The sequence below is a fragment of the Tamandua tetradactyla genome, chromosome 6 (assembly GCF_023851605.1).
Source record: "Tamandua tetradactyla isolate mTamTet1 chromosome 6, mTamTet1.pri, whole genome shotgun sequence".
NCBI classification, from domain to species: Eukaryota; Metazoa; Chordata; class Mammalia; order Pilosa; family Myrmecophagidae; genus Tamandua; species Tamandua tetradactyla.
The window spans coordinates 69,526,954-69,552,009 of NC_135332.1; the positions used below are offsets into that span (position 1 = coordinate 69,526,954).

General features: G+C 36.9%; 1 protein-coding gene across 7 annotated transcripts in view; it reads left to right on the top strand.

Annotated features, from left to right (window-relative positions):
* Positions 1–408: 408 nt before the first annotated feature.
* Positions 409–25,056, top strand: part of ZNF624 (zinc finger protein 624) — a 41,837-nt gene continuing 17,189 nt past the window's right edge. The window contains exons 1-4 of one of the 7 annotated variants that reach the window (XM_077166072.1): positions 409–519; positions 816–964; positions 17,670–17,758; positions 21,848–21,913. In XM_077166072.1, coding sequence (XP_077022187.1) covers positions 17,672–17,758; positions 21,848–21,913 — 153 coding nt within the window. In that variant the 5' untranslated portion in view covers positions 409–519; positions 816–964; positions 17,670–17,671. Of the gene's footprint in view, positions 520–815; positions 965–17,669; positions 17,759–18,169; positions 18,312–21,847; positions 21,914–25,056 lie in introns of those variants that run through there. The other 6 variants (XM_077166075.1, XM_077166077.1, XM_077166074.1 and 3 more) reach the window with 6 other exon arrangements.

Below are 25,056 nucleotides of genomic sequence, written 5' to 3' on the forward strand. Positions count from 1 at the left end.
GTGTATGAATATCTGGTTTCTCTTTAATCTTGCCAGCATTTGATATTGTCACTACTTTTTATTTTCGCTGTTCAGGTAAATGTGTACTTATAATTCATTACGGTTTTAATTTGCATTTCCCTAATAGATAATTATGTTGAATATCATTTCATGTGATTATTTTGCCGTTTTATACTTCTTTCGTGAAATGTCTCTTCATGTCTTTTCCCCATGTTCTAATTGGATGGTTTGTTTTTTGAGTTTTGAAAATTGTATATATTACAGATACCGGTCCTTTTTTGGATAAGTGGTTTGCAAATATTTTCTCACACTGGGGCTCGGATTTTCACTCTTTTAAAAGGGGTGGGGGGCGGGTGTCGAGGGGCCGGCGCTGAGGTTTCTGGGAAGCGTAGTTCGCTCGCCGGCTGCGCACGCGCACTGGCTACCTGGCGGCCGGGCTCCGCCAAGCCGGCGCCATTGCTGGACGAGTTCCCGCCCTGCCCTGCGAGCGCCCTCAGTGGTCCTCTGTTCGGCGGCCAGGTATTCGTTGCCCAGGGCACCAGGCCCGGGTCCGCGCCGCCCCTCCCTCGGCGCTTGGCCTCCCCGCTGCGTCCGGGGCGTGGCTGTTTCCCTCCGGAGCGGACCCGCCCACCCCTGACAGGATTGGGGCAGGGCCGCCGGCCGGTGTATCGGCCTTGGGGCTGAAGAGGACCCCTTGCCCGGTTCCGGGGCGGTCACCGGCTCCCCGGAGGGTCCGGCGGGCCTCGCGGCGCGGGGGCTGGGCTGGGGTTCGGCGAGGCGGGCCGGCCCCTCCCGAACCTTCCCTGTCTTCCTAGTCCCGCACCTTTGGTGGAGCGAGAAGGGGTCCCCCCCGGGTGGGGAACGAAGGCAGGACGAGAGCGCGAGGCTGGGCCAGAAGTTCCCCCTGGCTTCTGAGGTGTCAGGGACGGACCTGGGTTTCCCATCTGATGACCGGCGCTGACAGGTGGGCGTTCTACCACCCCCACGCCCCCAACCCCGCCTCCGATTTGTCGGAGGCAGCTTTTTCCCTTTTGGCTCACTTTGCGGCATTCCAAACAATAACTTTTAAATCACGCCTCTCTCCCTGAAATAGTGTCGTTGCTTTGGCTGGGAAATGCTGGAGTGGCCCGTGGCGTTGAACTTCACAGCAGGAACATGGGTCCTTCATTATTCTTTTCAGTAACAGCATTGGCTTGGCAAGCACAGCGAGGGACGTTTCTCCTCAAGCCCCCGGTGTTTCTGCAGTTCTTGGGAAGACTGGGTTTAGATGAAGTCACAATATCCAGAAAAAATATCTGAAGTTATGACTGCGGAAGTCCTGGCCTAGATTTCTTCCGCATAGTGACCGAGGGGAAAATTGGCACATGAAATGTGAATAACCTCTTTTGCTAATAAGTTAACTGAAATTCAGTCTTTCCAAGGACTTGTCTATAGTCACATTTCTACAGTAGCCAAATCAAAGAATGGAATCTGGGCATGTGGACAGCCACTCTTGGATTTTATCCTTGTACTAAGCTCCCATATATATGTAGATACTTCTTATTAAATACATGGAAAGTATGGAAAAGTAGAAAGAAAGGTGAACATCTCAATTCTGAGTCTCAGGAGTCTCAGTACCGTTTTGGCCTATTCACTTTCAGTCTTTTTTTTTTCCCCTACATTTTACACAGTTCAGATCATGTTGAATATATTGAATTTTAAATACAAATTTTAATTTTGATTATAAAAATTGAAAGGTGTTTATTGCAGATTTTAGTTGATAAGCATAGTTGACCTGCGGTAACTGTACGGTTTATTGCCAAGAAGTTTATTAATTTTTTCTGATTTCAAAAGAAATGAAGATGTGTCATTCAGAATAAGTTTTAAATATGCAGAAAACTACTATTCTAGTTCCTTGGAATTGAAAATCTCTTATGTTGCTCTGTATAGGTTGGCTTTTGTGTTTGGGGGAAAAAATTAGGCTTTCTTTATTATTTCTTAGCCCATTTCAACCCCTCTTTCCCCCCCCCCCCCCCACCCCCGGCCCACCTTTATAAAACTGCATTTCTTTACATGGGTGTAAATGTGTAGACTTGGGCCGGGGAGTCTTCAAAATCCCTGAAATACTATGACTCATTTTATATGTATGAGCTTTATGCTGGGGAAAAGGGCTATAGCTTTTATCCAATTCTCAAATCAGATAAAAGCCCCACCCACTCAAAAAGTTAAAATCTATTGGTGTTACTGTTTAGTCATTAATATTTGTTAGAACAGCCTTATTTGTCATTTTAATTGTATTCTGATTTGGCAAAAGTGTTGCGCCTTAAATGTTCAATGAGAAGTGGTTCAAGATACCTCATCAGGTTCAAAGCGGAAACTTTCTGAGGGAACTAATGGAAGGCCATAGCTTTCTTGGACTTTGGGGTCCTCTTGATAAAACATTTAATTGTCATTTTCAAATGTGTAAATCTAAGTTCAAGAGTTACAGTTAGGACAGTATCTCTCAAGGGAAGAACTTGAGGTATTTGTTGAAAATTTAAATTTAAGTGCTGCACACCTCAAGTAGAGGTCCTGGTTTAGAAGAGCTGGGAAGGAACCAAAGAATTTCTTTTTTAATAAACATGCATAGTGAATTATATGGGTTTTCAAATTTAAGACCCCTCTAGTTATATGTGGGGGGTTTCTGGGAGAGAATTAATAATTTCATTAGATTTACTAGGAGATCCATGACCCAAATAAATGTAGAGAAACACTGGTATAAGGGAATACCACTTTTATACGTAGCCTTGATACTTCAATATAGAAATCCTTGAGATAATTCCTCCTTTACCAAAATCCTACATACTGCACTGTGTTCTTGTTCCCCCATTTTCTTACTGTTTTTCTTCCACCAAAATCTTTTTCTGTGCCTAGTGAAACCCCAGTGTCATGGAAAAACTAGTGCATTCTTAAGATATCCATATATATCCTTGATTTAACCCCTATGTCCTTGATAACGTAAAGATTTTCTCTCATGACAAGTCACCCTATAAATTAAGAAATTAGTTTGGAACTTTAAGAAAAACCAAATAACAGTGATTTCAACAAGAAAGAGTTCATTTCTTTTCACATGAAAGTCTGAGTTGGTGGCTGGCTGGTAGTGATCAGGGTGGGAGGTGTAGGCAGCTTCTAGTTTGTTTATTAGGTCTTCTAGAAACCAGGTTCCTTCCCTTTTGTTGCTCCACCATTCCCTAGGGGTCGATGTTCCCCTCCCTATGGTGGAAGCTGGCTTGGTATCATATGTTTGTGTTTCAGCCCATAGGAAGGGGAAAGCAAGCAGAGAGCAAGTAGCCCCTTTTTAAAGATAGGACCTGGAAAATGACTGTATCTCTTTTGCTTAGATCCCTTTTGCTATAAAGGCCACACCTGACTGCAGGGGAGGCCAGGAAATGTCTAGCTTTGTGGTCTAATTTCAAAGCTCTATCAAAGAGAAGGAGAGGAGTATGGATGTTGGAAGGCAGTTCACTGTCTCTGCTACACTGGCCTATTTTTCTGCTGTTTGAACCAGTTTTTAAAAAATTATTAACAAAAAGATTTTCTTAGGGAAATTTTATTTTTGTTGGCATACGGTCTTAAAATGTTTTATTTGTTACAGTTCCCTGCTTGTTTCTAATTTGGTTATTTTTTTAGTTAGCCACTTTGTATGTTTCATTGTCAAGAAAATCAGCTTCTGGCTTTCTCTATTTTTTTAAATCGTTTTCTAATTTATTAGTTTCTGTTTTGCCTTTATTATTTCTCCCTGTTGAAGAAATCATATCATTTGACCTGTCATTTCCCACAGTTTGTATTTTTCTAATTGCATTCCCATGATATTACATATTTTTCTGTCCTCTGCTTTTCTTGAAAATTGCTAATCGTATCTATAGGCTCAACCTTGTTTAGGTTGGGTGAATTTTGGCAGGACTACATCATAGGTGTTGGTATGTTCTTTAACCAGGTGATATATAATCACATTCAAAAACTTTTTGCATTATTACCAGCCATTGCTGCCCAATGCCTAGTTCTAGCTTAGAGCCATTAGTTCATTTGGAGCTGCAAGATTGTGGCATTCCAATGATTACAGTTCAGTAATTCATTGTTCATTAATGAGCTGGATTACTTGTATAAAAACAGAGTTCCCTTCATCTACTATTTGGTCTCTTTTCAATAAGAAAGGCAGAATAAATATTTGATACTTTCTCCTTCTTGACTAATCTTTACTCATTTTCAAGTAACTAATATTTTTGAGCCATTCTGTAGAGATAACCAGTTAAACTTTTTTTTGTAAAAATAAGAACTGATGTTTAAATATATTTGATTAACCCATTGCAGTCAATATATCTTTTTTTATGTTTTTTTTTTTTACATAAACCACGAACAAACATACAAACATTCTTGACATACAAACATTCTTGTCACGGTTACAATCAATGGCTCACAATATCATCACATAGTTGTATGTTCATCACCATGATCGTTTTTTCTAACATTTGCATCTCTCCAGCAAAAGAAGGAAAAAACAAACAAACAAAAAACTCAGGCATGCCATACCCCTTACCACACTCTTTCATTGACCACTAGTATTTCAATCTACTCAATTTATTTTAACCTTTGTTCCCCCTAGTATTTGTTTATTTCTTATTCATATTTTTTACTCATCTGCCCATACTGTACATAAAAGGAGCATCAGATACAAGGTTTTCACAGTCACGCAGTCCCATTGCAAAAGGTATATCATTATATAATCATTTTCAAGAAACATGGCTACTGGTACACAGCTCTGAAGTTTCAGGTACTTCCCTCTAACCACTCTAAAACACCATAAACTAAAAAGGGGATATCTGTATGATGCGTAAGAATAAATTCTCCAAGTTCATTCATTCATGTTAGTTCATATCAGTGAGACCATATAGTATTTGTCCTTTTGTTTCTGGCTAATTTCACTCAGCTTAATGTCCTCAAGGTCCATCCATTGTTACATCCTTCATGAATTTATTCTCTTACAGCTGTATAATAGTCAATTGTATGTATATACCATGGCTTGTTTAGCTGCTCATCTGTTGTTGGAGATTTAGGCTCTTTCCATCACCTGACAATTGTAAATAATGCTGCTATAAACATTGGTGTGCAAATGTCCATTTGTGTCCTTGCCCTGTCCTCTGAATAGATACCTACCGATGGTATTGCTGGATCATATGGCAGTTCTGTACTTAACTTCCTGAGGAACCATCACACTGCCTTCCACAGTGGTTGTGCTATTTTACATTCCCACCAACAGTGGATTAGTGTGCCTCTTTCTCCACTTATTATTTTCTGTTTTTTTTTTTTTTTTTGATAATGGCCATCCTGGTGAGTATGAGATGATATGTTGTTGTGGTTTTGGTTTGCATTTCCCTAATAGCCAGGGAAATTGAGCATCTTTTTATTTGCCTTTTAGCCATTTATATTTCCTCTTCTGAGAAGTGTCTGCATATCTTTTGCCCATTTTGTAATTGGGTTGACTGTTTTTTGTTGTTGAGTTGAACAGTCTCTTTATATATTCTGGATCTGATCCGTTGTTTCCAAATACTGTCTCCCATTATGTAGACTGCCTGTTTACTTTCTTGACTGAGTTCTTTGATGCACAAAAGTGTTTAATTTTGAAGAGTTCCCATTTATCTATTTCTTTCTTCAATGCTCATGTGTTGGGTGTAAGATCTAGGAAACTGCCTCCTATTACAAGTTTTATAAGGTATTTCCCTATATTTTCTTCTAAAGTCTTAGCTCTAATGTTTAGATCTTTAATTCATTTTAAGTTAATTTTTTAAAATTTTTATTTATTAATTTTTTAATTTTAAAAAATATAACAACAAACAGCACAAACTTTCTTAACATATGATCATTCCGTTCTACACATATAATCAGTAATTCACAATATCATCACATAGTTGTATATTCATCATCATAATCATTTCGTAGAACATTTGCATCAATTCTGAAAAAGAAATAAAAAGAAAATAGAAAAAAATTCATACATACCATGCTCCTTACCCCTCTCTTTCATTGATCGCTAGCATTTCAATCTACTAAATTTACTTTAACATTTGTTCCCCCATTATTTATTTTTATTCCATATGTTTTACTTGTCTGTCAATAAAGTAGACAAAAGGAGTATCAGACACAAGGTTTTCACAATCATATAGTCAACTGCAAAAGCTATATCATACAATTATCTTCAAGAAACATGGCTATTGGAACACAGCTCTACATTTTCAGGCAGTTCCCTCCAGCCTCTCCATTACGTCTTAACTAACAAGGTGATATCTATTTAATGCATATGAACAACCTCCAGGATAACCTCTCGACTCTGTTTGAAATCTCTCAGCCATTGACACTTTATTTTGTCTCATTTCTCTTTTCCCCCTTTTGGTCGAGAAAGTTTTCTCACTCCCTTGGTGCTTAGTCCTAGCTCATTCTAGGGTTTCTGCCCCATGTTGCCAGGAAGTTCTAAACCCCTGGGAGTCATGTCCCACATAGAGAGGAAGAGGGCGGTGAGTTTGCTTGTTGTGTTGGCTGGGAGACAGAGGCCATATCTGAGCAACAAAAGAGGTTCTCTTGGGGGTGACTCTTAGGCCTAATTTTAAGATAGGCTTAACCTATCCTTTATGGGGTTAAGTTTTGTATAAACAAACCCCAGGATTGTATTGCTTTGGTTGTCCCCAGTGCTTGTGAGAATATCAAGATTTCTCCACTTGCGGAAGTTGAATTTTCTCCCTTTCTCACCATTGGGGACTTTGCAAATACTTTTTTATTCACTGTTCAGATCACTCTGGGATTTATCAGGGCATCATTCTGGACAAACCTAAAAAATCTTATGCCCTACTCAAGGTTCCATGTACTTATGGTATTCAATTAAGCTGCCCACATAAGTTATATTAGGAACTGCACTAGTCAAAGTATAAATTTTGTACCAGATAAATATTTTTTGCTTTAGTCTCACACATAAGTTAAAATTTTAATTAATTTTTAAAACTTTTTTTATTGTATGTTATAACATATATACAAAGCAAAGAAATAAAAAGGCAATAGTTTTCAAAGTACTGTTCCACAAGTAGTTAAAGGGCAGATCCCAGAGTTTGTCATGGGCTACCATACGATCCTCTCATATTTTTCCTACTAGGTGCTCCAGAATATGGGAGGATAGAGGGCTAAATTAAGTTTTGTAGAAGGTATGAGATATGGATCCTCTTTCCTTCTTTTGCATATGGATATCTGGTTCTCCACTTATTCAAGACTGTTCTGTCCTGGGTGAGTTGGCTTGACTGCCTTATCAAAGATCAGTTGTCCCTAGATGAGAGGGTCAATATCTGAACACTCTGTTTGATTCCATTGGTCAGTATTTCTGTCTTTATGCTAGTACCATGCTGTTTTAACCACTGTAGTTTCGAAATACACCTTAAAGTCACATAGTGTGAGACCTCTGACTTCATTTTTCTTTCTCAAGATATTTTAACTATTTGGGGCACCCTGCCCTTCCAAATAAATTTGGTTATTGGTTTTTCTATTTCTGAAAAATAAGTTTTTGGGATTTTAATTAGTATTTCATTGAATCTATAAATCGATTTAGGAAGAATTGACATCTTAACTATATTGTCTTCCAATCCATGAACATGGTATGCCCTTCCATTTATTTAGGTTTTCTGTGATTTCTTTTAGGAATATCTTATAGGTTTCTTTGTGTAGGTCTTTTGTCTCTTTAGTTAAATTTATTTCTAAATATTTTATTCTTTTGGTGGCATTGGAAGTGGAATTTTTTTCTTGATTTCTCCCTCAGGTTGCTCATTACTAGTGTATAGAAACACTACAGATTTTTGAGTGTTAATCTTGTGATCTTCCACTTTGCTGTATTCATTTATTAGCTCTAGTAGTTTTACTGTGGATTTTTAGGGTTTTTCAACATATAGTATCATATCATCTGCAAATAGTGAGAGTTTTACTTCTTCCTTTCCAATTTTGGTGCTTTGTATTTCTTTTTCTTGTCTAATTGCCCTGGCTAGAACTTCCAAAGCAATGTTGAATAACAATGGTGACAGTGGACATCCTTGTCTTGTTCTTGATCTTAGGGGGAAAGCTTTCAGTCTTTCCCTATTGAGAATGATGTTAGCTGTGGGTTTTTCATATATTCCCATCATATTGGGGAATTTCCCTTCTATTCCTATCCTTTGAAGTGTTTTTATCAAGAAAGGCAGTTGAATTTTGTCAAATGCCTTTTCTGCATTCATTGAGATGATCATGTGGTTTTTTCTGCTTTGATTTGTTGATATAGTGTATTACATTAATTGATTTTCTTATGTTGAAATATCCTTGCATACCTGGAATAAATCCCACTTGGTCATGGTGTGTAATTCTTTTAATGTGGTGCTGGATTCTATTTGCAAGAATTTTGTTGAGGATATTTGTGTCTCTATTCATTAGAGAGATTGGTCTGTAATTCTTTTCTTACAGTATCTTTGTCTGGCTTTGATATGAGGGTGATGTTGGCTTTGTAGAAGGAGTTAGGTAGCCTTCCCTCCTCTTCAGCTTTTTTTGTTTGTTTGTTTGTTTGTTTTAAGAGTTTGAGCAGGATTGGTACTAATTCTTTCTTGAATGCCTGGTAGAATTCACATGTGAAGCCATCTGGTTCTGGACTTTTCTTTTGGGGGAGCTTCTTGATGACTGATTCGGTTTCTTTACTTGTGATTGGTTTGTTGAGGTTGTCTATTTCTTCTCGAGTTAATGTTGGTTATTCACGCCTTTCTAGGATGTTGTTCATTTCATCTATGTTGTCTAGTTTATTAGCATAAAATTGTTGATTGTATCCTCTCATTCCCTCCTTTATTTCTGCAGAGTCAGAGGTTATGTCTCCTCTTCCATTTTTTATTTTATTTATTTGCATCCTCTCTCTTTTTCTTTTTGCCAACCTTGCTAAGGGTCCATCAACTTTGTTGATTTTCTCATAGAACCAACTTCTGGTTTTGTTAATTTTCTTGATTGTTTTCATGTTCTCAATTTCATTTATTTCTGCTCTAATCTTCATTATTTCTTTCCTTTTGCTTGCTTTGGGGTTAGTTTGCTACTCTTTCTCTAGTTCTTCCAAGTGAACAGTTTATTCTTCAATTTTTGCTCTTCTATTTTGATGTAGGCATTTAAGGCAATAAATTTCCCTCTTAGCACTGCCTTTGCTGAATCCCATTATTTATTTATTTATTTATTTGTTTGTTTGTTTGTTTGTTTATTTATTTGCATGGGCAGGCACCAGGGATCGAACCTGGATCTCCATCATGGCAGGCAAACTCTGCCTGTTGAGCCACCATGGTCCACCCCCATAAATTTTGATATGTTGTGTTTTCATTTTCATTTTCCTGGAGATACTTACTGATTTCTCTTGTAATTTTTTTCTTGACCCACTGGTTGTTTCAGAGTGTGTTGTTGAGCCTCCGTATATTTGTAAATTTTCTGGTCTTCTGCCTGTTACTGATTTCTACCTTCACTACTTTATGATCTGAGAAAGTCTTTTGTATGATATCAGTCTTTTTGAATTTATTGAGACTTGCTTTGTGACCCAGCATATGGTCTGTCCTTGAGAATGATCCATGAGCACTTGAGAAAAAGGTATATCCTGCCGTTGTGGGGTGTAATGTTCTATAAATGTCTGTTAAGTCTAGTTCATTTAATGTATTATTCAGATTCTGTTTCTTTATTGATCCTCTGTCTAGGTGTCCTATTCATTGATGAGAGTAGGGAATTGAAGTCTACAACTATTATGGTAGCTGTGTCTATTTCTTTTTTCAGTGTTTGCCTCATGTATTTTGGAGTACTCTGGCTCAGTGCTTAAAATATTTATGATTGTTGTATCTTCTTGTTGAATTGTTCCTTTTTTAATACATAGTGTCCTTCTTTGTCTCTTTTAACTATTTTACATTTGAAGTCTAATATGTTGGATATTAGTGTAGCTACTCCTGCTCTTTTCTGATTGTTATTTGCATGAAATATCTTTTCCCAACTTTTCACTTTCAGCCTATATTTGTCCTTAGGTCTAAAATGCATCTCCTATAGACAGCATATAGATGGGTCCTGTTTTTAATCCATTCTGCCAGTCTATGTCTTTTGATTGGGGAATTTAATCTATTAACATTTAGTGTCATTACTGTGTGGGCAGTACTTCTACCATTTTGGCTTTTGGATTTTATGTGTCATATCTAATTTTTTTCTCTTTTTACCTTTACTGATAGTCTTCATTTCTGTATTCTTCTCCACACCTCTCTCTGCTGTCTTTTCCTATCTGCCTCTAGTGCTCCCTTTAGTATTTCTTACAGAGCCGGTCTCTTGTTCACAAATTCTCTGAGTGGTTTTTTGTCTGAAAATGTTTTAATTTCCCCCTCTTTTTTTTTTGCATGAGCAGGCACCATAAGTCAAACCTGGTTCTCCGGCATGGCAGGCGAGAATTCTGCCACCATCACACCACCACCCCTCTTAATTTTTGAAAGACAATTTTGCTGGATATAGAATTCTTGGTTGGCAGTTTTTCCCTTTTAGAATCTTAAATACATCATACCACTGTCTTCTGCTGAGAAATCTATACATAGTCTTATTGGGCTTTCGTTGTAATTGATGGATTGCTTTTCTCTTGCTGCTTTCAAAATTCTCTCTTTCTCTTTGACATGTGACATTCTGATTAAGAAGTGTCTTGGAGTATGTTTATTTGAATCTGTTCTGTTTGGGGTATGCTGTACTTCTTGGATCTTTAATTTTAAGTCTTTCATAAGAGATGGGAAATTTTCAGTGATAATTTCCTCCATTAGTCTTTCTCCTCCTTTTCCCTTCTCTTCTCCTTCTAGGACACCCACAGCACATGTACTCATGTGCTTCATGTTATCGTTCAGTTACCTGGGTCCCTGCTCATATTTTTCCATTCTTTTCCCTATATTTTCTTTTGCTTGTTGGATTTCAGATGTGGAGGATTTTAGATCCTCCAGTTCACTAATCCTATCTTCTGCCTCTTCCATCTAACATAGTAGGTTTCCATTGTTTTTTTCATCTTCTACCATGCCTTTCCTTCCCATAAGTTCTGTGATTTGTTTTTCAGACATTTGATTTCTTCTTTTTGTTCGCTCATTGTCTTTATATCCTCCCTCAACTTGTTGATATGATTTTTGATGAGATTTTTCCATATCTGTTCGACCATCCTGAATTAGTTGTTTCAACTCCTGTGTTTCACTTCAGTTGTTGGTTTGTTCCTTTGACTGGGCCATATCTTCAATTTTCCTAAAATCACTATTATTCTTTGATGGCATCTAGGCATTTAATTTCCTTAGTTAGTTTATTCTAGAGATTATTTTTCATTCTTTTATCTAGGATTTTCTTGCTGGATGGCTTTGTTCTCTATCTCTTCTTTGAAATGCAATTCAGCTTATTCTAGACCTCTAGCATGGTTTTCTTTGACTGATCAGAATTTTTCAGTTCTTATTTTCTTGTTTCTTGACCTGCCTATATGCAGCATTTTTTTTTCCTTAGGAGGGTCTACTCAGATATCATAAACCCCAGTCAGATTTTCCCAGACCAGATTGGCCTCCTCTCAGGAGGGAAGTGTCACCTGCATCAGTTTTCCCTGAGGCTGCAACCCAGCAGGTTGACAGACTATGAAGCCTCTAGACTGTGCTTTTCCCTTCCTGCCCAGTATGTAGTGCTTATTTGCCTAAAGTTTCCCGCCAGTATAAAGTGGTGCAGTGCCTTTAACTTCAGTAGACTGGCCTAGCTGGGGGCATAGTTGCTACAGAGGAGAGGTTGTAGGCTGGCTTTAATTGCTTCAGTTTTCCAGTCCCTGGGGTCTGAATTCCTTGAGGAAGGGATTCCACCTGAGCTGGGCTCCACCCCTCCCCTGGGGAAGGCACAGCCTCCAGGGAATTAATTTCCTTTCACCTGACCTGCCCCTGCGTTTCTCAGACAAGCTTAATTCTGCCAGTGTCTGGGGCAGTTGGAGCCTGAGAAGGCTTGCAGTTCTATCTAATGAGCAGTTAAATAGTAGAAACAAATAAAAAAAAATCCTTTTTGGAACAGGACCCCCATTTCTCAGGTTTGTTAATCAAGAGATTAAGTTAGTACGTTGCTCTGTGCATCTCCAGGTTCTGTGTGCCCACCCCACCTCCCTTTTTTAGGGTCCAGCCCTTTTCAAGTATTTTGTGCTTTCCAATCCCAAAAAAACTCTTTTGTTCCCCCCCCCCATCCCTGCCCCCTCTGTGCCAGGGGAAAAAAAATTCCTACTACCTTTAGCTCTTATTTGAGGTTTATCTGAACTGGGGGCCTATTTTCAGTAGTCAGAATTTGTTAATTAATTCTACAAGTAGAGCTTGGTTGAGCTAAGTGCCTGCTGCTAGTAAAGCCTCTTTCCTTTCCCCTCTGGGAACCAGGCTGCTGTGTCCTCAGGGTAGGGGTGCTGACCTCCATGGCTTGGGGGACTTAACAGTTCTGGGTGGAATTGCAGCTGGTCCAGCTTGTCCAGGCTGGTGTACGCTGTGTGCCTGGTCACTGATGTTGCTCCAACAGATGTTCCGTACTTTTCCTGGCTATTTACTAGCTGCTCCAGAGGACGAACTAAATTCCATACCTCATAAGCCACCATCTTGGAATCTTTCCTTGCAGTCATTATATCTTACTGATCAAATGCTTCCAATTTTGGTCAGTGGGAGCCTCTTCAAATTGTCTCTTGAATCCTTTTAACATAGATCCCTAGAAATGATTATTGATATTTCCTTGTTATCCAGTGTGACAAAATATTCTAGATTTATCTTTTAATGTTCTGCCCACACATGGAACCAATCATTTCGTCATGAAAGACACTCATGACTTCATATTTATAATTCAAATTAAAACTCTGGATCACAGGATTTTTAACCTGTCTTATGTTTGTATCTCTGTTATTTCACACCTGAAATCTTGGTTCGCAAGGACACAAGGAGTGATAGAATTGTGACATCACATATTTGCTTATTTGCCTTTACTTCATTGCACATATATAATAATACCAATATTCCTACCACAAATATGATTCCCAAAAAGAGCTATTTTTTCTTACATATACTTTTACTATCTTTCCCCTTTTTTCCTTTTCAATTTGGATATAATTTACATACAGTAAAACTCAGCTATTTAAGTATATAGTTCTGTGAGTTTTGACTACTCCATACAATCATGTAACCACACCAAAATCAAGATATAAAACATCATCCAAAAAAATTGCCCATACTCCTGTGTGGTCAGTTTCCCCCCCCAACTCCTAGTCCTTAGCAACCTCTTACCTGTTTTCTGCCTTTAAAATTTCTGTCTTTTCTAGAATGCCATATAAAACTTTTTAAGTCTTGTTTCTTTCACTTTGCACAATGCATTTGAGATTCATTTGTGTTGCCACACCTATCGGGGTCAATTCCTTTTTATTGCTGAGTACTGTTCCATTGTATGGATGTACCACAGTTTATCTATTTACTGTTGAAGGACATTTGGATTGTTTACAGTTTTTGGCTATTAAAAATAAAGCCCCTATATATATTTGCATAAAAGTTTCTGTTTGAATACATGTTTTCATTCCACCAATACATATTGGTGGGTTTCCTAGACCATATGGTAAGTATATGTTTATAAGAAATTCCCAAGCTGTTATACAAAATGGCGATACTATTTTGCATTCCATTAGCAATGTATGAGAGTTTCGGTTGCTTCCCATTCTTGCCTTGTAACAGTACTTGGTACTGTTAGATTTTTTAAGAGCCATCCTAAATTTCCATAATATTGGATATCTTTTCATATGCTTATTTATATCCATATATCCATTTAGGTGAAGCTTCTTTTGCCCATTTTTTAAATTACATTGTTTTCTTTTTTGAGTTTTGAGAGTTCTTTATGTATTGTGGATATATATCCTTTATCAGATATGTGATTTACAATTTTTTCTTCTAGTCTGTGGCTTTTATTTCCATTTTCTTTAGCAGTGTACTTCACAGAGCAGAAGTTCCTAATTTTGATGATGTTCAGTATATCAATTTTTTTTCTTATGAATTGTGCTTTAGTGAGGTGTCAGAGAAATCTTTACCTAATGCAAGGTCACAGTGATTTTTTTCCAGTTTTTTCTTCTGGAAGTCTTATAGTTTTAGGTTTTATATTAAGATCTATGATCCATTTTGAGGATTTTTTTTTTTGTATATAGTGTGATGTGCAGATCAAGGTTTTTTTTCCCCCCATATAACTGTCCAGTTGTTATTGTTGAAAAGCCTGCCTGTTTTTCCATTGAATCACCTTTACACCTTTCTCAGAAATCACTTTTGCCACATTGTGTGGAGTCTATTTCTAGACTCACTTGTTTTCCGTTGATCTATGTCTATCCTTTTGCCAGTACCATACTGTCTTGATTATTTTATCCTAATAGTAGGTGTTTAAGTTTCCTAGGCTGCTGTTCTAGTTTGTTATCTATCAGATTGCAATATACCAGAAACAGAGTGGCTTTTATAAAGTTCTTCCCATCCAGAGCTGAGCTCCACTTCAGGCTTGGAGTCTCACCATGAGAAAGAATTAAAGGAAGAGAAAGCAAGTAGTAGTACTCAGTGAAGTTTGTTGAAAGATTAGTACACACTAGAGAAATTAGTATGTGCTCAAGGGAGAGGCATGCCCCGAGTAACTTGGATTTAGCTTGTTTTATAGAAAAGTTTTGCTAGCAGTGATTTTCTATTTTAACCTTTGAATGCCAGGTGTCTTCTTTGTTTTAGGAAGAGATAACTATGGGTGTTTGCTCCCTGTTGTCATTTACTGAACATTTGTTCTGAGCACATTAATAATCTTTATGACCACAGGCTTTCTGTTATTTAACTGAGAGTCCATTTTGGGCCTATGATTTTATAAGCCTTATGGTTTTAGAGGGTATCAGGGTTTTACGGGAAATTCTTTTTCTAGGGAGTTTGCACTTATGCATTAACTCCTTCAGAGCTGAGTAGGAAACCAGGGACCACAGCATCAATACCCTATTCTATCCTGCCTCACATACGGGTTTATGCCTTGAAAAAAACCATCCCTTTGATTTTAGTGGAGTTTCAGGAGAGAGTAAAACTTGATGCATGTGTTCAATTTACCCTCTTGTCCCAAAAGTGTCTCCTGTGAGCTTTTGAGATCCATTTTAGGATCCTCAATTTTTCCTGCTCCCTTGCTAGCATGATCAGGAAAACTACAGGCCCCTGTGCCCTAGGTCACTTTAGCGTTGGCTTGACCCATTACCACTAAACCTGACAGGTAGGGAAACAATATATGAACACTGATGGTACATTCCCTGGAAAACCTTTTTCTAGGACCCATCAGTTTCACACCACAAGCTACTTTTTCTTTGGTAATTTCATCGTCTTCCTGGTACCTCTTCCAAAATGTAACTGGTGGGGGTGGAAGGAAAAGAGTTTTCTTTCCAGTTCCATTTCTTAGGCCAACTTTATTGTTTCAGGTAAGGATATGGACTGACAGGAAAAGACCACATGTAACATACACACAAATACTTATTCTTATAAAGTTTAATTAAAGACAGGAGTCCTTTAATAAGGCAAGGATATTAATTCTTAATAGAAGTAAATTGTCCATAGAAAACAGGGATAAATGCAGCATAATTCGGCAGGGTGCCCTTTAGCCCCCCAGAGTCCTAATAGGGTAGGGGCAGGAACAGAACTGCCTAGGAAATTATCATTGCAGGGCAAGATTTCACAGATCTGAAAAGCTCAACTCTTGCTATGTGAAAGCCCTTTTATACTCTGAACTTGCAACATCATTCTGGAAGGATTTATGTAACCTTAGCCTTAAGGGAATGTTTATAGACATCAGGCTGCCCTTGTTTTTGACCAAACTCGGCGTGAGTAAAGGCTGATATCCTTATCCAAAGGTAGAAAAGCAGAATTAATGGCTAGGGATACCTGAACAAAATCTCTGCTACCCTATTTCTCCACAGCATAAAACCTTTATTAGGTGTATAGATTTTTTTTTCAATATAAAAGGATTTCATGTATTGAATGCCACTTTTTCTTACATTATTCATTGTTATACCTAATTTCTTTTTATTTAGGTTTGCCTGATAAGGAAAGGATGTATAAATTTCAATTTGAATATTGAAATTGGGAGGGGTGTGTCAGGTTTCTCCTATCATTTGAATTTGGAAACCCTAGTTCTCTCTTTTTTTTAACTTTTTTTTGTGTGTGAAATATAGATGTAAAAAAAAATAAGCAATGATTTTCAAAGTACATTTTAACAGTAGTTACATAACAGGATTTCAAAGTTTGGTATTGATTACCACTCCATATTTTCAGGTTTTTACTTCTAGCTGCTTCAAAACAATGGAAGCTAAAAGAAATATCATTATGGTCATTCAGCAGTCATACTCACTGTGAAATCCCATCTTCTCTGTTATAATTCCTTCCCCTTTGATTCTACTTCCAATCTATAGGTGTCTTTGGACTATGTCTATTCTAACTTTTTCATATTGAAAAGGGGAGTCAACTGTTGTTTCCTATGAAACGGAGCTCGAACGATATTAAGGAATGATGAGAAAGAAAGAAAGCCAGAAAGAAAGAAAGAGACAGACAGGTTCAGGGGGTCTGAAGCTTAGCCATAACAGACAACAGACAACTTTATTCTTAACTAGTTCCTGCTTATATAGTGCAGGGTTTAGGTGACTAAAAGCAGGCATACATTTCGTGAAAAAACAGAGTGCCTACTTATCAGTATATTATTCTCTACATACAATAGATAGCTAAGAAGACCTTGGGGCTTAAGAAAAAACAAGCATTCTCTCCCTCTCAGACTATCCTCCAATTAAGCCGATAGCAGTCTCCACAGTTTACTGCTGACGCCGCTCTGAAGCCAGTTGCTCCCAACAAATTCCGCAGGTTTTCCATTAACCCTGGCTCCTACAGTCAACAATATAGAATAGGGGGATGGAATTAGCTGTTATTCTTAGAGAGGCTGGTCCTTCTGGGTTTCAGAACATATCTGGCCTAGGAACCCTGTGGAGGTTATAGGTTTCAGGAACATAAACTTAGTACATGAAACTTTTGTTGAGTCTCAGAGCCTTAGATGTTCTTTAGGATTCTCTTTACATAAATCTGGGGTCTCTGAGAATTTTAGCAATTGACTCTTAACAGGAAAGGCAGAAAAAAGACATTCTTAGAACATTTCATGTTAGATAAGTAGGTGATTGTGGCAAAGAAAGAGTGGATTATTTTCTTTCACATCGCATAGTAAGTTGACTTAATGGGAAGAGTGTGGGCTTTGGAATGAAACCGATTTGGAGTCATGTATCTGCATGGCATTGGATAAGTGGTTTAATTTTTCTAAGCCTCAGTTTCCTTTATCTCTGGAATGGAAATAGGATGCCAACTGGGTTGTTGTAAAAATTCAATGAGATGTTTTTTAAAACTCCTTGAAGTTTTTTTGTTGTTGTTTTTTTTTTTGTTTGTTTTTTGTTTTTGTTTTTTTTTAGAATTCTTAATCTATTAAGGACCTTTGCCCTTACTGATTTTGGCAACTACTGTTGTTTTCCTTAAGGGCAGTCACACTCATTTGAAGTCAGTATTTCTAAAATGGTGAGTCTGAGATTTCCAAGGCAAGATTTGTTTTCATGCCTTATTTCTATTCCTCAGATATGTCTTTGTGGACCTCCACTCTTTCCAGAAAGGGGAAAACAGAGGAAAAGATTATGGCTGCTGTGTTTTTTTCAGTTGGACCTCTGGTAAGTTGGTGCTTCTTCTGTTTCTGAATTGCTGTCTTGGGTTGAAAGCATTTCTACTTTTCTTGAAGTCTTGTGACTTCTCTATCTCACCCACTCCCCATCTGGAAACTGAACCAAATTTCTTGACCTGTGAACTTGAGTTCGTCATATAAAGATTGTAATCTATAGGAGGATTCACTAAACTTATTGAATCAAATATCAGGAAGCATGTCTTTTCAGGAATATCTGAGTTATCCTGAGATCTGATAGGTTGTCTGAGAAATTTACTTTTAATGTTAAAATTTTCTTGTTCCCAGGAAATTTCAGTGATTTATGGGGCAGTAGAGTGGATGTTTTTTAATTGGGAAATTTTGTTTAGTAAATTTTAGAAAAGGTCTGTTCACACTCAACCTTCATACTCCTAATTCATAGGGACTGTTCCCCTTGTGCCCACTCTCAGTGATCTCCTCTTTTTTACCCATTATGAAGTGATCAAGCTTAATAGATGACGTGGAGAGAAAGAAGATGTGTAAGACACAGTGCTTGGCTGTAGGGAGATTACAGTCTCATTGAGGTAAGGCATATAAAAGAAATAGTCACATAATTTGTTGATAGTTGCTAAACAGAATGATAGAAATGATGAAGGCTATGTAAGGAAAGAAATTGTAGAGTAGTGTGGGCTGAATTGGCCATGGAAAGCTCATGAGGATAGCTAGATTAAAGTTGTTATTCAATTACAAATGGGATTTAAATAGTAATAAAGTACCTGTAAGGGTACTGCAGGTAAGAAGGGAATTTAGGGGCAAAGCTCTAAGGCAGAAACCAATGGGTAAGCTGTTGGTTCAAATTAGAAAGTTGTGAAAGATAAGGCTGGAAATTTGGTATTTAGTCTGAATTTTTTAATCTTTCCCTGAAGACATATGAGTGTGTGCATGAATGTATGTTTGAGGTGTGTCAGTGTGATAAAAGCTGCATTTTATTAGTGATTTTTTTAATAGGAGTGTTCTAGTTTGCTAGCTGCTGGAATGCAATATACCAGAAATGGAATGGCTTTTAAAGGAGGGGGAATTTAATAACTTGCAAGTTACAGTTTTTAGGCCTATAAAAATGTCCAAACTAAAGCAAGTCTCTAGAAATGTCCAATCTAAGGCATCCAGGAAAAGATACCTCGGTTCATGAACGCCAGTGAAATTAAGAGTTTCCCTTTTAAGTGGAAAGGCATATGATGAACAGGATCAGAGTTTCTCTCTCTCAGCTGGGAGGGCACATGGGGTCATCTGCTAGCTTCCTCTCGAGCTCCCCGGGAGGTGTTTTCTTTCTTCATCTCCAAAAGTCGCTGGCTGGTGGACTCTCTGCTTTGTAGTTCTGTGGTGTTCTCTTTTGTGACTTTCTTGTGGCTGTCGTTCTTCTTTGCACTCTCTGAATCTCACTTTTATAGGATTCCAGTAAAGTAATTGAGACCCACCTAGAATGAGTGGAGACACATCTCCAGCTAATCCTGCTTAACAACCACTCTTGATTGAGTCAAATCTCCAGAGAGATAATCAAATTAAAGTTTCAAACATACAGTACTGAATCAGGATTTGAAGAAAAGGCTGCCTTTACAAAATGGAATTAAGATTAAAACATGGCTTTTCTAGGATACATACATCCTTTCAAACCAGCACAAGGAGATTCAGAAGAAAGATAATACCATCAGATATAATTCATTATAGTAGTTATCAGTCATAATCTGTAGTTTAATTTTTTATTGTTTGTAGCCAGTATATAGAACATGTACCTAATCCTTAAAACATACCCTTAAAAAGATAAATAGTTACTTACTTTATATCAGGGAGATCATACCATATTTATCCTTTTGTGTCTGGCTTATTTTACTCAATATATCTTCAGGTACAACAGTAAAAATGTTTTTTCATGTATTATAACAAATGTACCACACTAATGCAAGGTGCTAATAATTGGGTCATATATGAGAACTCTGTATTTTTTGCATGATTTTTCTGTAAACCTATAACTGATCTGTATTGGCCAGTGTTCTCTAGAGAAACAGAACCCACAGGAGATATCTGTAAATATGAGATTTATAAAGGCGTCTCATGCAACTGTGGGTATGCAAGAGTCTAAAATCTGTAGGTCAGCCTTTAAAGTTGCCAATTCTGATGAAGGGTCTCAACGAACTCCACAGGAGAGGCTGGCTGTTTTCCTTAAAAGTCTTCAATCAATTGAATCAAATCCAATAATTGGATTATATCATTTGTGGGCGACATGCCCTTAGTTGATCATACATTTAATCAGCCACAGCTACAATAAACTGACTGATGATTTAATAATCTAGCCTTCTGGCTAATCAGCCAACCATGAACTATCCTTGCAGCAATGGTTAGGCCACTGCTTATCTGATCAGACAACTAGGCATCATCACCTGGCCATAATCTAACCATCACATTATCTAATAAAAAATGTTTTTTAAATAAATAAAAATGAAAATATTTCCTTTGATCAGTAGGTCCGCCCATATTTGTCTAGTCATGTATCATGGTCTGATCAAACACATCCCTAATTATTAGAAATTGAGATTCACATTGGCATTAATTTTCTGGAAGGTGAATATATATACATTTTTAGACAAGAACTTGAGAGGGGGTAACTAGATACTACATTTGATCTTAGCCAAAAGGCCAAGTAGCAATGGAGGGGTGGGGAACTAGGATAACATTTTTCCCATTTGAATTTAAATAGTTTTATTACTATTTATATAACGTATTAATAGTACTTATCCTTCAAGAAGACCAATGATGTTCAGGATTTCACTTTCAACTAGAAAGGCACATGGTGAACATGGCAACATCTGCTAGCTTTCTCTCCAGGTTTCTTGTTTCATGAAGCTCCCCTGGGGGTGTTTTTCTCCTTCATGTCCAAATGTCTCTGGCTGCATGGGCTCTGTAGCTTTTTCCAAAATGGTTTCCTCTTAAAGGGCTCCAGTAAGCAACCTCACCTTGAATGGGCAGAGATGCCTCTTTATGGAAACCATCTAATCAAAAGTTACCACCCGCAATTGGGTGGGTCACATCTTCATGGAAACAATCAAAAAGCTCTTACCCAGCAATATTGAATGAGGATTAAAGAATTTGGCTTTTCTGGGGTACACAACAGATGCAAACAGGCACAGTGCCCTTTAAAAATTTTGCAGTTATATCTATCTCAGTCATGTGTGTGTTTGTCCTTGTCACAAGATGAAAGATTACGACTGGATGTTATGGGATCTTAATTTCACCCCTAAGTAAAACAATAAAAGAGGTCCTCCATATGGCTAAGAGAGTTCAGACAAGTTGAGAGGCTACTCTGGAGGTCACTCTTATGGAAGCTTCAGTTAGACATTGCTACCTATCATAGCTTGCCAAACCCCAACCAAAGCCATTCCTGCCAATCCTAAAGACCACCCAGGGTGTTATATAAGATTGTACAAAGGTTCTATGCACTAGGATAACTTTCTAGACCAGATAAGTCCTGAAATGCAGCGGGGCCAGCTTCTCCAGAACATCAACTAATTCTATCCCCTTATCACTTATTGACAGCCACTTCCAACATGAAAAAGTTAGCCCTAATACCCCTTAAGAGTGGGAGAAAGATAAAAGATGATGGTAGAGTTATACAGAGAAGTTAGGGTATAACAAATGAGTATAATTGCTGAATCATTATATATTGATATTTCTTTTAATCTCCAGTGTTTTGTAGCAGCTAGTAGTAAAAACCTAAAAATGTATAATTGTAACCCACACCAGACTCTGAAATCTGTTCTGCAACTAATTGTTGTGATGTGCTTTGAAATTTGTAGCTTGTTTGTATATGTTATTTTTCAGAAAAAAGAAACAAATCGATTGTGATGATAAATGCATGGCTATATGATGATATTATGAAACACTGATTGTACACTATGAATGATTACGTGGTATATGAATATATAACATATATCGATAAAAAATAAACAAACAATTTTTTTTAAAAAGGTCCCTCATTTATACCTGTATCCACAATGGTGCTTGTTGAGACTCTGCTGTAGGTTATAGACAGCCTGTCACTGAGTGATCTTGTTGTATGTCCTTTCAGAGTCCTGAAACCATCCAGCCAGATGAAGATCTTCAGTGTCAAGCAGAAGAACCAGAATTGGTAAAGGTAGTACCTAGCATTGTATGTTAGGAAAAGAGAATGAGAAAGTGCCTGGTTTTACTGTCTGTAATTCTTAAGGTGCTCAGTCCATTGTGCGTTTATAATGAATACCAGCTTGCTTCTTAAGTACGGTATCAATTTGGTAGCATCAATTTGACAGATTTCATTTCTCTCAGAAATGGCAGCCCTAATTTGACAAATAGTCACATCATAATTTCTGATGATAAGTATTCAATCTGTCATCAGATAGTCTGAGTTTGCTTTGTAAGTTCCAGTGCTATTAAAAATACCAGGAAAACATCAATATTGGGGAAAATATTTTAAAGATGAGTTTAAATTGGTTTAGATTTTTATATTTATTATGTTGGTTAAGCTTACTTTCTTATTGTAGGTACAGAATTTACCTGAACTTCCAAGAAAAAATATCCAAAACTTATGAATAAGGCAAAAGATAATTGTGTGTTCTTTCAGTCTCATATTCAACTATTGTCTCACCTATCTAAGGGTCACCTGACATATTAGGGGCATTACATTGTTTGATTTATTATTTCCTATTGACTAATGTCCAGTCCCTCAAAATGTTACTTTGTAAAAGATTGATAGATTATAAATTATTTCTAATCAGAGAAGATCACCTCAAAAGTTATGTCTGACCTGAGACTCTGTACAAGCAAGTAGTGAAGGCTAAGGCAGAATTATAAATGGCCTGCCTGAGAATAGAAGGTACACTCCAACATGCACACAGAGTGCTTTAGAAAACACCAAGAGACTTTTAAGTTCAAGGCATTTAAGGAAATATTTGTCCAGCTAACCCTAAATTAGCAAAGAGTGATTTCAATAAACACACATGACAAAGAATAAAGACTTTACAGAATTAGTCCAGGAAAATCACTAAACAAGCAGCAGCAGCTTCAACAACAACCACAACAACAAACAATTAAATCCTGGGGAGGAGGAAACTCTAATTTCCAGAGTTGCCACATCATACAATTTAAAACATTCAATTTCAACAAACAATTATAAAACACACACACGCACACACACAAAACAGGAAAGTAAGACCCAATCACAGTAAAAAAAAAAAAAAAAGGCAGTCAATAAAAATTCTTCCTGAAGAAGCAAAGGCACTGTACTTAACAGACATAGACTTTTACAGAGGTGTTCACTGAACTAAAGAAACCTTGTCAGGCAGAGATGTGATCTGAAAGCGTTAACAGGACTTTTCTGGGACTTAAATTTTGGTGGTGGGAAAAAAATTAATCCCAGTAAATTTGTTATAATTTGAGTTACATCTGCAGTGATTAACAATACAATTTTGAAATGCCATCGTATCCCACACTAGCCATGGTTGTTATTAGCAGAAGTATAAACATTTTTCACAAACTTTCCTGTCCAAATAAATAGAGATTTAAGCAATTTGACAAGCCTATATATCTAAATAGTAGAAAATGACCTCACAAGAAATTTGTGTTTTTTTTTTTTTACGTAGAACAGACTGTAGCCAGATTTGAACTAACATGAGACCTTTGTCTGATTAATCAGGGCTCTTTACTTATTTCACTAATTTATTCAATTTACTAGCTCGTAGCCTATGGTGGTTATAAGCAGAGAGAGTTGTCTGATGAATCCCCATATATCTGTTTCCCATCTTCAAAAATTGTCAACTCAGGGACAATCGTGTTTCCTCTCTAATCTACCCTCCCTTACTAATTATTTTTAGATAGATCCAAGATAATCATTTCATCTCATCTATAAATATTTTATTATATATCTTTAACAGATTATTTTTTAGTGCTAAGTATAATTTGACTTATAGTTTAAAAATTAACAATGAATCTTCATATAATCAAATATCTAGTTAATATTTTTTTCCAGGTGATTCATATGTTTTAATTAGTTAATAGTCTCTTAGGCGACTTTCAGGAGGTTTCCCTTCCCTCTTTACCCTTAATCGTTTATTCAAGAAACTAGGTCATTTGTACTTTAGAGCTATATCATCCGATACAGTAGTCACCAGCCACACAGAGCTAGTGAGCATTTGAAATGTGACTAATCCAAATTGAGATGGGCTGTAAATTAAAAAAAAAAGGTTTCAAAGACAATACAAAAATAATGTAAAATACCTCATTAATAAATATGTTGATTACCTGCTAAAATGATAGTATATTGAATATATTGGATTAAATAAAATATATTGTTAATATTGAATTTATCTTTCTTTTTTTTATCAATATGGCTATCAAAAATTTTAAATTACATATGTAGCTTGCATTGTATTTCTTTTGGATGCATTGCTTTAGAATTTCCGCCAGCCTGAGTTTTACTAATTATATCCGTTATGTGTTTATTTAAATTGTCCCTCTATTCCTTGCATTTCCTTTGAATTGTTAGCTCTAAAGGCTTGATTAGATTTGGGTTTTAATTTGTTTTTTTTTTTTAAAAAGACTATCTCATTGGTGGTATACAATTTGTATACCCTATTCATACACCAAATAGGGTATATAAAGGCCTAGTAGAATTCTAGGCATTTCTGCTGTATTAACAGCCACAGATGATCATAGTCTAGATCCTTTAATTCACTAAAAGTTGCAGAGTGGTGATGCTCTAATTCTGTCATTCCTTTGTCATTTATTAGCCTGAGCACTTCCATAAAGAGAATCCTCCTCTTACCATATATTTGATTACATTGATGTATAGTTTGTATAAGAAAGAAAGCACAAGAGCTTGAGTCTTTCTATTACCGGTTTCCAGACATCCTACAAAGATGAACAGAGTTTTTATTTAAATATCATTTTGAACTCATAAATTTAAATGTATTAGATATTTTTTCAAATCCATTGCAATTATACTTATTGATGCTCAAATTGTCCCAACATTGGCTAGTGGGAGCCTCTTCAAGTTTTTCCTGAGTCTTAGACATGAATCTTAGTGGTCTTTGATAGCTTCCTTGGTTTTTAGTATAATAGAATGCTCCTGGTTCCTTTTAGTGGGAAATACTATTTATAGGTCACAGTCTGGGTTAAATAATGGTACTGGATTGGTTATTTTTTCTAGGCCTTTTCAATGGATGACGCCGGAAAATATGTTTTTATGGTTTTAATTTTTCCTTCAAAATAAAATAGTTCGTGTGATTATAATTATACTTCCAA